This window comes from Zonotrichia leucophrys, chromosome 13 (genome assembly GCF_028769735.1).
Source record: "Zonotrichia leucophrys gambelii isolate GWCS_2022_RI chromosome 13, RI_Zleu_2.0, whole genome shotgun sequence".
In the NCBI taxonomy this organism is placed as follows: Eukaryota; Metazoa; Chordata; class Aves; order Passeriformes; family Passerellidae; genus Zonotrichia; species Zonotrichia leucophrys.
The window spans coordinates 3677973-3693942 of NC_088183.1; the positions used below are offsets into that span (position 1 = coordinate 3677973).

Here is a 15970-nt window from a genome sequence, read left to right on the forward strand (position 1 = left end):
ACATTCTTGAATGTTATTTATGCAGCCTGAGAGTGATGAATATCAGACGGTAAAAGTGTTCTCTGATGATGTCTGCTCACTGATTCCAGCTAACACCATGTGCAGGGACATCTACATGATTTCATAAAAGCAGTGCACAATTTGTGGCTTAAAATAAATTCTTGCAAATGAAAATCAGTGCACTTGAAAGCTACTATGATTTGTAGTGATTTCAGGTATTTAAGTTTTCAAATAATGACCCCTAAAACCTTCATTAACTGTGCTTGAAAAGCAATAAGCTGATGAAGACTGCCCCAATAGCCTCTTCTGTCAGTATTTGAGCACCTTCTAAATTTCTCCTGCTGCCAGCAGAAATTACCCTCCACAAAAATCACAGCTGGTGATAAGGGATCGTTAATCAGATTCTGAGCCCATCTGCTGAGGAGGCACAGGACAGGGACTTGCTCGAGCTGCCTGGGCTGCTGTGAGCAGCAGGGCTGGCTCTGTCCTGCTCCCAGCAGCCTGTCTGCTCGCTCTGCTCTTGCTTTCAACCCCCTTCTGCAGGTTGTTCCAAGGGCTGCCTGGTGAGGAGTGTCCCTGGTGGCACAGCAGAGCTCCAGAAGGATGCCACACGTCGCTATTCCTGGGCAGGAGGAGGTGAAGGCTCATGAGGTGCTGGAGATTTACCACTTTTTCTTTTCTGTTTGCTCCTGGTTGCCCTTTGTGTTCCCCTTTAAAATGGTAACGAGGCCAAGCCAGTCCTCTATGAAACTGGAAAGGTACCAGAGCTCTGGGGACTCTTGGGTTTGCTGTAAATTACACTTTATTAAGGGTGTTGCTTGCCAATAACCACAGACCCCATGTGGTTCACAGCAGTTCCTGAGGTTTTGCAGAACTGGCATTATGAACTGACTTTGGTCTCCAGCCTCTCACTGCCACTGGATTTTGAGCTAAAATGCCCTCTGCAGGAACCTTAAGTGCCTTAGTATTTTTTCCTTCTTTTTTCATAGAAGGTGTCAGGCGCTTATGCAACTTTTCAGGGCACACAAATGCTGCTCTTGGTGGAGAGTGAGGACTGTTGACTCTGGCAGATGCCTCAGTAGACCTTGAACCCCCTGTGGTATTTTTCAGTCCTCTGTCCATTTGGAGCCAGGGAGCTCTGCCCAGCAGCTCCCCAGCCACACTGAGGGAGAGCCCTGGCATGGCTCCATGGTGTGCTCTGCCCAGGGTACCTTTTTCAGGCTGCTACAGCAGACAGTGCTGGAAATCCTGCAGTTTAGGGGCATTTGTTCCTTTAAGAACTTGGTGAATTGTGACATGGAGAACTTGATGCTGTTTGTGCAGGGAAGCCCCTCTGGCTCTGCTGCAGAGCTCTCTTTTCTGGCTCTCCCTACATCCCTGTGATGCTCAGTCCCACCACACAACTTCTGCTATGGGTACCTGGGGATTTCAATGTTATTTGTCTTGATTATCATAATTTCTGCTCCATGGCCCATCTGCTTTCGCCTTGGGGACTCATGAATGGGCCTCTCTCTTTCCTCTCTCTAGGGCTTCTGTTTGGCAGCTGTTAGAACATCTGTCTTTCCCTGCAAGGCTCTCCCTACTACAGGGAGCTCTTCAGACAATTTCCTTGGGATCTCCCTGCTCTATTCTGCTGCAAAATCTCTCCTTCTGCCCACTGCAACACAAAAACTTCCAGTGCTTTCCTCTGTATGAAGGGTGAGTAACTCCATGTAAGTTGTTCACTAAAAACAAGATGCAACTGCTTGAAAATTAAGAATACAGACCCTTGATGTAGAAGGTCTCAAAAGAAACACTTAGTGCCGGGTGTAGTAACAACCACCCCCGTGGTTTGAGGGTGGGAAGCATGGAGAATTTCTGCACATATTTGTGAAGAAAAGATGAGTTGGCTTTGTTGCCTTCTTGCCTCAAAGGGGTTTCTTCCTTTCTTGCCTGTGTCAGTGAGATTCTGCAGAGATGGAAACAGATGAGTCACAGCTGGGACCAGAGGTAACCTGGAGAGGCAGCAGAAGAAAGGGGTGGAGTGCTTCTGTCCTGGGCTGCTCAGCCAGGTGGGATTTGCAGCAAAGGAAAATAAACAGGTAGATGTCAACACAGCATCGCTGCAAGTGGGAGTTGCACAAGGAGAAGGGTGTAAATGCAACCAAAGGTCTCCCTGTCCTGCGTGGGTGGAATGTTCTGCACCTGCCTCTCTGCTCCTGAAAGGCTCTGTCCTAAGGGAAAAGTTCCTAATTCCTGGTGGAAAAAGCTTTGCTGGATCACTCTCTGTGAAGCTGGCAGCTCACTGGTAGGGTCACAGCATGGATCTTCCTTGTGCACAAGGCAGGAGCCCAGAGCTGAGCTCTGTGTGCCTCAGCTGACACAGGGGACAGCAGGCACGTGCTGTAGCTGCAGTGTTTTCTAAATCCAAATCCCTTCTCTAGATCCTCGACAGGTGTTTGCTCTTCTGTCCCTTTACTCTGTCTCCTATTGCAAACTACTTCCCAAATTTAATAGCTTGGTTGGAAGAGAATTACTTTGCTCTTGACAGAACATGCTGAGTCAATCCACTTTAACTGCAGATTTGGTTTGCAAATAATATCTCCTTTCCGATAGGGTTCAGGTGTCATCTCTGTGGACATTGGCAGGAGTTTGCTTGACCATGACAGCTTTTACAGAGCCTGGCAATTAAGTTGTCAGGAATCATTTTCCACGGCCAGGAAGCATTAATGGATCCTGGCCTTGGCTGGAATAAGCCCTGGGAGATGGATATTGTAATTGGGATGAGAAGGGGTCCTTGTAGCCAAGGTCTGCATCCATCCAAAGGTCTGGAGTCCTGGACACTTGGTGGAACTGAGATAAGGGAAAGGTCAGGAAACGCAGGGCAGAACATCAGGGGGAAGGAATGAAAATGAGGGATATGAACAGGGACACTGCCCCTCGTGTTCCTAGCAGAGCAGGAAACATTGGCATTTGGAGAGGTTTTAGTTTTGCAGATGCACACTGCAAAGTACTAATATTAGCAGAGCTCCTGTATATGAAAGCAAATATTTTTCCACTAGGTAATCCCTAAAATTGTGTTGTTGTGGATTTGCTTTTCAAGTGAGAAAGATGTTGGAAATTTCCTTCTCTTAGAAAATAAAACTGTGATGATTCAACACAAGCTTGCTCTGTTTAAATTGTGTCAAAAAATAGATCTGCAAGCAAGGATTTTGATTACCAAATACAGAATTTGAAAAATGATAGGTTAGTGAGAGATTTGGAGAATTTAGGATTCCCATCTGAGAAGTCTGCAATTGAGATTAATCCAAAGAATTGCCAAAAATCTGCTTACATAAAGGACAAAAAAGCATTCAAGGCCAATCTAAGTTCCATTACCTGAATAGTGGGCAAACCTTGAGGAGATATTTGAAGAAAACTGAAGATATAAAGCGTAAAGAGATAACGTACACAGTGAATTTTCAGGAAGCAAACCATGCGTGGGCTAATACCAATCTCTGCAAAGTTGGCTGACTTCCTAGGTAAAGGAAGTACAGTACATCTAGTCTGTGCAGACATTAAAGGCATTTGGCCTGCTGCCCTGGGGGATGGTGTCACTTGGGCTCAGCGAGGTGGGTCAGGCACTGGCCATGGGGGAGGTGGTAGCAGATGAGCAGGAGGTGCCATGATAGTTTTCAGTGAACAGCCAAAAAAGATGGATTTTTAGGACCAAACTTAGTATTTTTGCTCCTTGCTGTATTACAGGAAAAGTTGGCACGTACAGCAGAGCACTGCTGAGTTTTTTAAACATGAGAAGAGCAGGATTCCTCCCGCAGAGCACAGGGTGACCTTCTGGGCTCAAATTGCCTGGGCTCAAACTGGGCTGAAATACAGCGGTGAAGAGTACAAAACCTCCCTCTGAGGTTAAATAACGGGGGGTTTGGCTATCAGTTGGCCGCTCAGTTGAAAATTATAGCTGAGGAGAAAGTCCTAATTGCATTTAGGTGGGCACAGGGGAGATGTGAGCCTAGGATGAGGGGCAGCCCAGGCTGGGCAGAGCGTGCGGGAGCAGAGGGGTCCTGGCAGGTCCCCGCTCACCTCGAGGCACACGAAATCCCCTTCCTGGCACACAGCCTTGTATCAATCATTAGCCAGACAACCAGAGCTGGGTAAACACGTTTTTGGCTTTGAGTGGTGATGACAGGCTGGGAGCATTACCTAATGAGGTGGGACCACTTGATAGCGTGGTGTGCTATATATTCCTGCTCCTCCCTGCAATCTTCCTCTCCCGCACAGAGAGCAGGCAGGCTGCACTGGAGGGGTGTCCCTGGCTGCCATGAAGGTGACAGGACTTTTGGTGAGGGCAGCTCTTGCCCTTTGCTGCTGCTTGGGTGAGTATTCACTGGGGTACTGCAAAGATCGATCTGGCAGAGTCAGAGTTGAGTTTTCATTTCAGTAAAAGCCTTTGGGTCTTGCAACATGGAGGAGAGCCTTGTTCCATGAAGAAATAACCTTCCTGAGAGAGCACAGCAGGGAAATTAGGTTTCAAGATTGAAGTTTCAGCAAACTCCATACAGCTGTTATCTTCTTGGTTTGTAGGAGCAGTTCTAGTGCAGGGTAGGGACTTGCACGTGGCAGCCCTGTGTATACAGGCAAAATAAAACTGTAAAAATGGCATTATTACCCATGTGAGCAATATAGATGCAAACTTTAACCTCTAGGTTGAAGAGTAAACTCCCATTGCACTGGGAGTTTACTGTGCTACTCCTGGTAACTGAGAATGATGTATTTGGAGATGGACAGTGCTGGTGGCGATAATTGTCTTGAACATGCACGTCCAAACTTTTGAAAGTCAAACATAAAAGTCTCTTAGGAAAATTAAAATCCAAGAGTATAGACTGTATCACTTACCTGTAACATTTTAGGGGTGGATAAATATATGTGCTCTCACAAGGTTTATCTCCCCTCAGAAATACAACAAAACTGTATTTAGTAACTTTTAATACATCCTATGGCTGTTTACTGGAATATTGTAAAACTCCATGTTTTCGTAAAGAAAATAAGTGAGTGTTAACTAATCACTGAATTAACTTGTTTCATGAAAATATTTACATATGTGTTCTCTGCATATTAATTTGGTGTTTTTCTTCTGTCTTCATTTTTTTATTTCAGGTACTGCCTTTGGAGTTCAGGTGAGCTACACATCTATTTGTTATGTTCTGTTCAGGCTTCTGGTAAAGTAGAAGCAGTATGTAGCTACCCAGCACATGGGTTAAACCTAATGAAATCTTTGCAGTTAAAATAATATTTCCCAGTGCATGGTTGAACGACATTTCCAATTTCACGAGAAAGTAAAAGATCCCCATTTTTTGCAATATTTTCGGTTCATTAAATAAAATGAAAAAACAAGAAGTAATTGTACGCTCTTATTATATTAACTCTTAGACATAATTTAGTTACTCCCAGCCAAAGGCAGTAGCTTGCCTCCTTGTGAGGAAAACTGTCTTAGGATGACACGCTCGAAAACATCAAACACCGTGACTCTGATAATTGCTTCCATACAGCAAGGCGCAAAGATTTCCTTGCATAAATGTCTCTACCTATATCACAGAGAGAAAACCAGCAGGGCCTGAGCTGTGGATTTGTCTGCAGGTTCCTCCCACGCAGCTAGGAGCCTCCCAGAACTCTCTGGAGTGCAGCACGATCTGGAAGGATCCGCTGCAGAGCCGAGGGGCTCCCAATTACCACTGCCTTCATTAGGCACTGTCTCACCCACAGCCAGCCTGCCTCCCTGGACCCCGGCAGAAGTGCATAATCAGAAATTTCTGTTGGGAAGATTCCCTCCTCCTGATTGCCTGAGCAGATTCCCAATAATGGCTCTAATTTGCCTCCCAGCAGTAGCTGCAGGCGTGGTGGTGGTGGGAGGATGCTGGGGGGTTTCATTACAAAATCGGGGCTGATTCTGAGCTGCTTCCACAGATTGACTGCGGCCAGTACTCTGGTGGCATTACCAAGGATGGGAGGTCCGGGGTGGCTTGCCCAAGGGACTTCCGTCCAGTGTGTGGCACCGATGGCACCACGTACAGCAACGAGTGTGGGATCTGCCTCTACAATGCGTGAGTCTGGCTGGGAACCCCACAGGGGCAGGGGTGGCAGCTTTGTACCCCAGGGATGAGGAGCTTGTGCCTTGGTGACAACAGCACCAGCCTTGAGGTGATGCTGTTCCTTGATCCCTGACACAGCTCTGCTTCCTTCCAGGGAGCACAGCGCCAGTGTGGAGAAGGAGCACGATGGAGAATGCGACCCAAAACCTGTTGTGGTAAGACAAAGTCTGTAATGGGGACAACTCAAACACCATGCAGATGTGGGACAGGATGTGCACAGCTGGTCTGCACAGCCCAATATAAAATCTGGTGATAACTAAAGCTCAGAGGGTTTTTATAAGTTATCTGATACCATCTCTGTTATTTTCTACTTCAGACTTCAAACCTGTCTAATTGGGAATAAAATGAAAGTAATGCGTTGGCTGAAGGTTGGATCTCACCACCTGGATACCTCCAGTAGGATCCTATGAAGGACCTCACAAAACCGAAATCACAGTCCTTCTTAATATCCCATTTGTTTTTGTTTTTATTGGGAGAAAATTCCCACAGAATTTCTGGTTTCTACTTTTGATAGTGAAATTGGTTTGATGCTGATTTGTCCCCAAAGGCTGAAGGAGAGTGAGAAGACTATGTAAGAGTGTTATATTTCATATGAAAAAAGTGTTTTGTTTTTTTCTCTCTCTATTCCTGCTATTTTTACAGGTTGACTGCAATAATTACCGTAGAGCTGTGGTAGATGATCACGTCCTGGTAGCGTGCCCAAGGATAATGAAACCAGTCTGTGGCTCAGACAGCTTCACTTATGACAATGAGTGTGGGATCTGTGCCTACAATGCGTAAGTTGTGTGCATGGAATGTTCTTCTGGATAATCAGCAGGTTGAGGCTCTCAGAAGCACCTCTGTAAAATACCAGTTTCAGGCAGGTGTCTCTGTAGGTCTCCTTGTTTCTGGCTTCACATGATTCTTCAGCCAACTTGAGTTTTCTTCCCCATTTCTTTGTCTGTGCTCATTAAGGGAATCACAAAAAGTTGCAGAGCAGAGACATGAACAGATCAAAGTGTTGCTTGTAACACCTAATTATTCCTAACACTTAATTCGCATGGGAGAGGGGAATATCTGTACTGTTAGCAGCTGCCATCTGCAGGGCACATTCAGAGAATTCAGGCAGTTGTAATGTCCCACAGGGAGGGTGGGACCCTGCTTTGCTGTCCCAGTGCCTGCAGGGTCATGGGGAAAGTTAGTCTCAATGCTCCCTAACCAAAGCTTTTCTTCCTTTCAGAGAACATAACACCAATGTTACCAAAATGTATGAAGGACCCTGCAAGGAATCTGTTGCTGTAAGTGCAATATAAGTCAAAAATCCATCTCTTAGGGCTGCTGATAAAATCCTGAGGACCTCACAGATTTTGCTAGGAAGCTGAAAGAGGTCCGTAGGACAAAGTGTACAGTCCATTATTTGCTTTTCTGCATGGTGGGGCTGGATTTGGCATCCTCTCTGCTCCAGAGAGAAGGTCACCCCATGCTTACCACACCAAACTGAGGAAAGAGGAAGGAGATGGATATGAGATGAGGAGCTGACTTGTGTCCCCAAGAGGAGGTGGAGGGACAGGAGATTTCTCTTGCCAACATGCTGTGCAGGTTGGCAATTTTCTCTCTGGAGACCACAAGTGTTTCCACCCTCAGCAGCAGGGATTCAAAACTCCCATGCTGGTTGTATTCACAGATGTAGTGAGACTCATAAGAGCCCTAACCATAAATATTTATAGAGCATAGATTATTGTATCTTTGTCTGAGGCCAACAGGCTGATGCCTCAGAAGGAGAAGCTTCTGTATTTCAGCACTAAAATTCTGGGATGTAGGAAGTCCATTCTCCAACAGGTAGATAACTATTCTTTCCTATCCTTTCAAATCCTGTACTGAACTACAGGGAATCTGATGTGAGAAGTAATGACAGTTGGAAAAGTGTGGAGAAAACCAACACAAACTGAAACAGTATTATTCAGATATCCAGCTGTTGAAAAATGTTTCTTACTAAAATCAAGATTTTTTTTTTTTTAATGAGACAAGACCAAAAGTTTAGCACATGTTCTTGTGCCTGAAGGATCTCTTCTCCAAGACAGTCCTTTTTCTTGACTCCTGGAGAACTAGGATAATATTCAGAAGTGTAATTTCTGATTGGAAGTTTAGCTTCAGTGTAACAGGCCTTTGTTCTGTTACAGAAACAGTTGAGGCTGAAATACAGAACAAAAAGTTTTTGAACCAAATTTCTTGCATAGCAAGGGCTCCTCCAGAGCGATCTGTCCTTATTTTGCCAGGTTGACTGCAGCAGGTACCGAACACAAACCACCAAAGATGGAAAAACCCTGGTACTCTGTCCGAGGGACCTGAACCCAGTTTGTGGCACAGATGACACCACCTACGACAACGAGTGCGCGATCTGCGCCCTCAACGCGTGAGTGCCCTGCCCTGAGTGCTCCTCTGGGTGCCCAGCACTGCTGGGCAGCCTTGAGACCTGTCCTGCGGCATTTCTGATCCTGCCTATTTCTTCAAGTCTCTTAGAAATGTGATGGTTTTGGGTTTGCCTTGAGTTTCTTTCTGGTGCCTTCTGTGTGCTCACAAAGAGTCATAAGGCATCTCCTTGGATGAGTCTGTGGGCTGGGCAGAGGAAGGAACAATTCAGAATATTGCTTTAAATTGCACATTGTAAGAAGGTGAGATGGGCTTGGTAATGAGTGAATTAGCTATTCTGAACACTTTTTAAAACCCACAGTTTGCTTCATTTTGCTCATGACTTTGACCAAGAGGTTAAGTATTTATTTTGTTTCCCTCTTCCAGGGAGAAAAGGACCCATGTTGGCAAAAGGCACGGTGGACAATGCAGAGAGAAGACTGATGAGGTAAGTGTTCAATATAAGGCTTACTCCTCTTAGCTGCATCAACTGAAGGGCTCCCTGTGGTGACATCTACTCTGAAATTGAGCTGGCCTGAGGTCTGGCTTTCTCCACCTGTCTATAAAGTCTTGTCAGCTCCTTGTGTTGAGGATGCTGACAGATCCCACCTATCCTGAGGCAGGTGTCCTCTGGGCCCTCCTTGCCCAGCAGCTGTGGCAGGTGGGCTGGATGAGAGCTATGCACAGAGTCCTCATGATGAATTCACACCTACAGCAGCCTTTGGGGTGGGGACATACTCTGACATGTGGAGCAGACCTGAAGTTTTGATTGGAATGTATCAACTGCTGTGTAGGACATGCTAACACACAAATGTGGAAGTCATTCAGTTTGGGCTTTGATCTTCCTTTGATGATGCCCTTCAAATGCAAAGTCCAATTTCTTTCACTGCACAATTAAAAAGGGGGCCATGTTTTAATTTTTTTTGGTCTTTTCTGACATATCTTCTAGTTGAGACTGACCAAGGTGCTTAAGCCAGGGATTTGGCACTTTGCACACAGTGCTGTGCAGTTCCCCCGTGTGAGAGGGTTCAGGCAGAGCTGACTCAGCCTGGTTTAGTAAGAACTGAGTTGTGGCACTGGTGCTGTTAGAGACACGGCAGGAGATCATGATGGATTTTTTTTTTTTTTAATTGGAGAACAAGGTCTTCCTCACCTTTGATGCTGCTGCTTTTTTGTAGCTTGACTGCAGCAAATTCCCAGCCAGAAAGGTGAAGGGTGGCAAAGACCTGGTGAGGTGCCCCAGGATCCTGCTCCCGGTGTGTGGCACAGACGGGTTCACTTATGACAACGACTGCAGCATCTGTGCCCACAACGTGTGAGTATTGCACACAGGACTCTCTTCTGGAGTGGCAAGCCAGGGTTAGTGCTCCAGATGGCTTTTCTTTGGTGCTAACGTATCTGTGCTCCTCTGAAGCCCTTGTCACCTGGATTTTGTTCCCTGATGCTCTTTTTGCTCCTTGGGGGAGTGTGGGTGAGCCAGCTCTCAACCTGAGCACTCTGTGAGGGCTGGGATATTTAGGCAGGAGAAAAAGTGGATGGGACTGAGGTATTTGGGCAGAAGAAAGAGTGAATGGAGCTGTTATATATCACATAATGAGGAGACCTGACTGGTCTGTTACCACTTAGAATTTCATTTTCTAATGATGGGGAGAAGCTGGTTCATCAGGCAGTCAGGTGCCTCCTTTAATCATAAATATTGCTTATGGTTTTGGTTTGTTTTCTGTGGCACCGGGGTGTCCCAGGGCTGAGGTGGTGAGTGTGCTGACCCCAACCTCTCCCTTTCAGACAATATGGAACTGATGTTAAGAAAAGCCACGATGGAAGGTGCAAGGAGGAAAGCACTCCTGTAAGTGTTCTTTTAGCTGTTAAATAAGCACCATTCAGTCTCTCTGCAGTCTCCAGAAGACCCTGGCTGGGCTCAGTGCACCCATGGATGGTGCACAGGGCTCATGCTGATGCTGTGCTTCTCCTCAGCTGCTCACAGCTGCCAGTGTGCTGTACAGGAGGGAAAGACAGGATGAGAACAGGCTGGGACTTCAGAAACAAAATGTCCCAGTACTGCCAATCTCTGAACAGAAATCATCAGAGGCAGCCCAAGAACCATGCAGCCCATTTTAGCACAGTAGGAGAAGGGGCAGAGAGCTGTGTTAGATGTCTGTGTATTTATTCAGTGCTAGGATTTCCATTGCACTAGACAGGCAGGTTAAAAAAATCCTTGTACTCTGGTCAGCCAGGACAAATCTGCTCTCAGGTATGTGTACAGAAATAGCTTTATTATCCTGCACAGTAACAATATGTGCTGATAATATCTCAACACATTTATTCTGCTTATGCAGAGCAGCTCTGAAGAACCAAAAATAATTTCATGCATCCTGAGGGAGTGCAATATATTTTCTGTAGAAAAGGCATGTTAAAATGTGGTCTTTGCTTTAATTTGTTCTTGGACCACATGGGAAATAGGGATAATAAGAGACAGTGCATTGGGGAGACTGTGAAAAATGACAGTGAAGTGTCAGTGATGCTTAGCTAATGTAGAGTGATTTCCAATAGGTGTTTGTCTATTGATCTTCAAATATTTAACCATTAGATTTTATATATTGTAAATATTTTTGCAACAGAAGTTGGTGAAACACTTCTTGCTGCTCTTGGAAATGCTGTAACAAAATCTTGGATATAGTAAACTGTGTCAAGCTGCACTCAACGTCAAACACTTTAAATCAGGTTCCTCAGGCTGAGTTAGGGTATGTTTAGTTTAGAAATCAGGAAAAAAAATCTTCAGTGAAAGCCTTGTCAGTAATTGGAACAGGCTGACCAGAGAATTGGTAGAATTCCTTGGACTTGTTCAAAGGGCATGTGAATGTGGAACTTGGACATATGGTGAACGTGGGGTTCTGGATTAATGGTTGAGCTTGATGATTTTAGAGGTCTTTTTCCAATCTTTATGATTTTATAAATGCTGGATTTAAAACTTGTGTATGTTCTGCTCTAGCAGAATAATCTCTTTTACCAGCTGTTCCCTCTGCTAGCAGAAAACACAGAACTACAATTACATAATTATTTCTAATGCAAGTCTAAATTTTAAAAACCCTCTGATTTTCCCCTGACAAAAACCTCTAAAATCAAGAAGATCAGAGTGGGCAGACTGTTGCCCTGTTCTTCTAAGTTCTTCTAAGCCTTCTGAGGTTTACATTTTTCTAATGCAGTTTCTCACATGCTTTTCATGTAAATAATGATTGTTTTGCATTCTTTTCTGGAGGAAGAGAGAACTGATAGACTTTTAGCTTGACCAGTGTGGTTGGAGAGGTGGCAATTTCATCCTCCAATCCATGGTCACTTGTGAAGTTCTAAAAATATCGGAGTTCAGAAATAAACTGCCCCTTTTTACATTAGACATCTCAGCGTGTGCATGTCATTCATTAGGTGTTGTGCCGTGACAGGCAGACTGCAGAGGGGACTCTGACCCCAAAAGTGACCACGGTTGCTGTTTTACCTGCCCAGGTTGACTGCAGCACGTACCTGAGAGGGGCCAAATCCGGAGAGGCCATGGGAGCCTGTCCCTTCATCCTGCGCGAGATCTGCGGCACCGACGGCGTCACCTACAGCAACGACTGCGCCCTGTGTGCCCACAACATGTGAGCCCCGCAGGCCGCCCCCGAGAGCCGCGCTGGGCTCTTCGCTGAGCATTCTCAACTCTGCTTTCTCTTGCAGCGAATACGGAACCGAGGTTGCCAAGAAGCACGACGGAAGGTGCATAGAGGAACCTCCCCAGGTAAGTGACACCTGAAGGAAAGGAAGAGTTTGAGCAGGTGCCAAGTGCACAACCTGAGCAAATGCTGGGTGGTTTGGGGGGTGTAGCCTCCACTTGTGCTGCCCTTCCTTCTGTGGGTGAATATCACCCTCCCATGAGCAGGAACATTGTGCACTTCCTGCACACTGTCAGGGAAAGAAAGAGGAGAGGACAAGTGAGGGTTGAGTTATGAGACAGGGAGATGATAAATGATTAAAGACTTTACACAGAGAATCCTTTTCCCACAGCACTCAGTCATAGCTGCTGCAGGAACTTGGCAGAATGTTTTGGCAATATGGGCAGGGGATGCAGAGGGCCCAGGGAACCCAGTGCTCTCTCAATGCTTGTGTTTTACAAAAGCATGTTTTGCAAAGATTAGAAAATTGCCTGTGTTTTGAATGCTGATACCTAAGGTATCAGGGGATTCAAACCCACCTCTGGTTTTTGGTTTGGTGTAGGTTGGTTTTGTTTTTTTTTTTGGTAAATGCAATGTAATCTAATATATACTAACATGAATCATGTAAAAATACCAGATTAGCTATATTTGGCCAGCTCTAAACCATTTAATCTCACTAGGGAATAGAAGAACAAAGCCACCTCATTAGCATGTGTTTGAAAGAGTCAACATCCCGAGTCAGATATTTCATTTCTATACAAACAAACTATGAAATGTCATTCCTTTGTTTCCCGAGTACGCTCTGTGCTCAGGCCGGTTGAGATACATAAATCAGGAATGAGGAGTTCACACTGGAGAAACTGGGAGTGCTAAAACACAAGGCCAGCTCCTCAGCTGACGTAAATCAGCTTCCACTGCTGTCAGTCCTGCTGGCAGCTCTCAACACTGGGAACCATCCCATTGCAACAAAAGACCTGTCAGCACATCTCCCTCCATTCTTGTGGGCCTTGAAAAACACCTTGGTCACATCCAGCCCCCTTGCAGGAAGCGCATAAATCGTGCCATTTTGATTTACAGATTATTTCTGAGCTGCCTTTTGTAATATCCTGGTGGGTTCAGTAAGGTATAGGGGCATAGTGATGAATGCAGGGCTCAATGAGTAATGTCTACCTTCCAGCCTTGATTCAGTCTTCTCCAGGGAAGGCTGTGAAAGGAAATTGCTGGTTTTCCATGAAGAACGAGTTAATATATAACCACAATTTGTCATCTGGCAGAGGCATAATCAGGGGGGATGTGTTGGGGGCTCCCTTGCACAGAGCAGAGCCGTGGCAGAGCCTTTGCTGTCCTTGTTTTCCCCAGCTGAACTGCAGCCGGTTCCGCAGGACCACGATGGAGGATGGCAGGGAGCTGATGGCCTGCACCATGATCTACGACCCTGTGTGTGGCACTGATGGTGTCACCTACGCCAGCGAGTGCACCCTGTGTGCCCACAACCTGTGAGTGCTCCTCTTCCTCCCTGTGTGCCCACAGCCTGTGAGTGCTCCTCTTCCTCCCTGTGTGCCCACAACCTGTGAGTGCTCCTCTTCCTCCCTGTGTGCCCACAGCCTGTGAGTGCTCCTCTTCCTCCCTGTGTGCCCACAGCCTCCTCTTCCTCCCTGTGTGCCCACAGCCTGTGAGTGCTCCTCTTCCTCCCTGTGTGCCCACAACCTGTGAGTGCTCCTCTTCCTCCCTGTGTGCCCACAATCTGTGAGTGCTCCTCTTCCTCCCTGTGTGCCCACAGCCTGTGAGCGCTCCTCTTCCTCCCTGTGTGCCCACAGCCTGTGAGTGCTCCTCTTCCTCCCTGTGTGCCCACAGCCTCCTCTTCCTCCCTGTTTGTCTCTGTGGGAGCTGGGTGATCTGTAAGGGCTCTCTCTGAAACCTTGTGCTGAAGGGATTCTGTCTGTCTGTCCCCGTTTTCCTGCTTGCCTTGCTCAGTGTTTGATATGGGTGTTCAGCCCCACAGAGGGGTGCACCAAGGGGGGACAGCGTCTGGTCTGTGAGGGCAGGTTTTTGTTAGTGCTGGGCTGGGTGGTCTGGAAATGTCTGTGACTCCATGGGAGTGAGGTTTGTTCTTGCTGTCTGGCTGTAACAGACAGAAGCTGTGGGAAGGCTGTGGTTAATAACAATCTCTCCTTCCTCCAGGGAGCATCGGACCAACCTTGGCAAGAGAAAGAACGGGCCCTGTGAAGAGGATACTACAAGGGTGAGTGGGAAAGGATGGGAATGAAGAATGAAATTCAGCGTCTGTTACACTCCTGGGGGACTGTCTTCTGCTCTGGGCTACAAATCAGGAGGTGGTGCTGTGCACACCTGAGGAGATCCCTTGGGAATTTCACACTACTCATAAAACAGCCAACATCCATCGCACTGCTCTGCAATAAAACAGCAAGAGATGTGGCAGTGAGCAGAAACAGTACAAGATCACGTCTGCCATCAGGAGGACTCTTGGAGTTGGTTATGATGATGTTACAGCTGGTTTCATTTCTCACTGGGGTGTCATTCCTTCTGCTGGGGGGGGTCACAGTTTGCTCTCAGGCACAGGGACTCAATCCCTACCTTCTGTGTGCAGGCCCTTTGCAAGGACTTCAAAGAAGTCTCTGGTGTGTGCACCATGGAATTCATGCCCCACTGTGGCTCTGATGGCAAAACCTACAGCAACAAATGTGCTTTCTGCAACGCCTACCTGTACGTATAGGAGTGAAACCTTTCCTTTCCTGATTGATTCCTGCACCTGTGTGAATGCAGGGCTGTCTCATCATGCCTTCTGTCTAACTGCTTGGGGCATATACTGGACATTCACAGGTTTTTTGCATTGTAAGGGAAATGAGAAGGGCCCATTTCTGTGATCTGTACATGGCCTCCTGTTTGTTAGCTTTAAAAGTATTTTATTGATTTTCAGCGGCACTCAATCTGTTCCACAAGCTCACAAGGGTGTGTGGAAATCACTTCACCAAACCAACTGGATTGTACCAAATGAATGAAACCATTCATCTTTCCTTAAATGAGGATAACGAAAGGGAATATTTGGGCTTTTAAGGCTGTTCTTTATCTTCAGTCAACCCTAAGCCAATGCTTGGGCCAGTGAAATGAGGAAAGGGGCATCAGCCATGTCTAATTCTTCTCTCTCCTTTTCTCACCAGGGAAAGCAGGAGAACTCTCAACATCATGAGCTTGACTGAATGCTAAGTCTGTGCTGGACTTCAGCCCAGGAAGACAAACTCCCTTCCACATGTCTTCCCATGGGCTGACCTTCCCCATGAAGTAACATCCCTTCAGCCTGCTTTGTTTCCTTAGCTCCTGAAGCACTTGTTCAATAAACTGACTTGGCAATGTTCCTCTGTCTCAATGCCACATCTCTTCCCTTCTGCCTCATCTCTTTCCTGTCATGGTTCTTCAGTTGATGGATGTCTATTTTTCTATTGATGTTCTCCACTGCCACCCAATGCGGATAGAATTTTCTGGCCGTGTGTCAGTGCCAGCCCTGCTCTGGTGAGGATCTGAGGTCCCCTTGGAGCTCTCAGTCCTTTCCTTACTCCTCAGAGTCTTCTTGTCAGTGTTAATCTTCTCAAGCCATGATATCTCTGTGTGACCTGGGCACAGAGTCCCTCTCTACAGTCAGTGCAAGGAGGCCTTTACCTGCAGAGCAAGGTCCACCTCCTCCATGGGGACATGCCAGGGTTGTAGGTGGTGATTTGCTCTTGAGGAGAGCACCTTTTGCTTGGGCTAGAAAGGGAAATT

The 15970-nt window shown here is 46.5% G+C and overlaps 1 protein-coding gene across 1 annotated transcript; it reads left to right on the plus strand.

Moving 5' to 3' along the window:
* Positions 1-531: 531 nt before the first annotated feature.
* Positions 532-15566, plus strand: LOC135453645 (ovoinhibitor-like). Its single transcript, XM_064724898.1, has 19 exons — positions 532-651; positions 1528-1698; positions 1942-2081; positions 4255-4349; positions 5131-5150; positions 5938-6074; positions 6217-6277; positions 6765-6898; positions 7342-7399; positions 8378-8514; positions 8898-8958; positions 9689-9825; positions 10296-10356; positions 12009-12142; positions 12219-12279; positions 13553-13689; positions 14375-14435; positions 14802-14917; positions 15373-15566. Exons 3-19 carry the CDS (start codon positions 1957-1959, stop codon positions 15416-15418), a joined length of 1581 nt encoding a protein of 526 aa, XP_064580968.1. The 5' UTR covers positions 532-651; positions 1528-1698; positions 1942-1956; the 3' UTR covers positions 15419-15566.
* The last annotated feature ends 404 nt before the right edge of the window (positions 15567-15970 follow it).

Coding starts and splice junctions, on each gene's coding strand:
- LOC135453645 (XM_064724898.1), top strand. CDS start 1,957: ATGGAAACAGATGAGTCACAGCTGGGACCAGAGGTAACCTGGAGAGGC. Junction 8,515..8,897: donor GCGATCTGCGCCCTCAACGC/GTGAGTGCCCTG, acceptor TCCCTCTTCCAG/GGAGAAAAGGACCCATGTTG. Junction 9,826..10,295: donor AGCATCTGTGCCCACAACGT/GTGAGTATTGCA, acceptor TCTCCCTTTCAG/ACAATATGGAACTGATGTTA.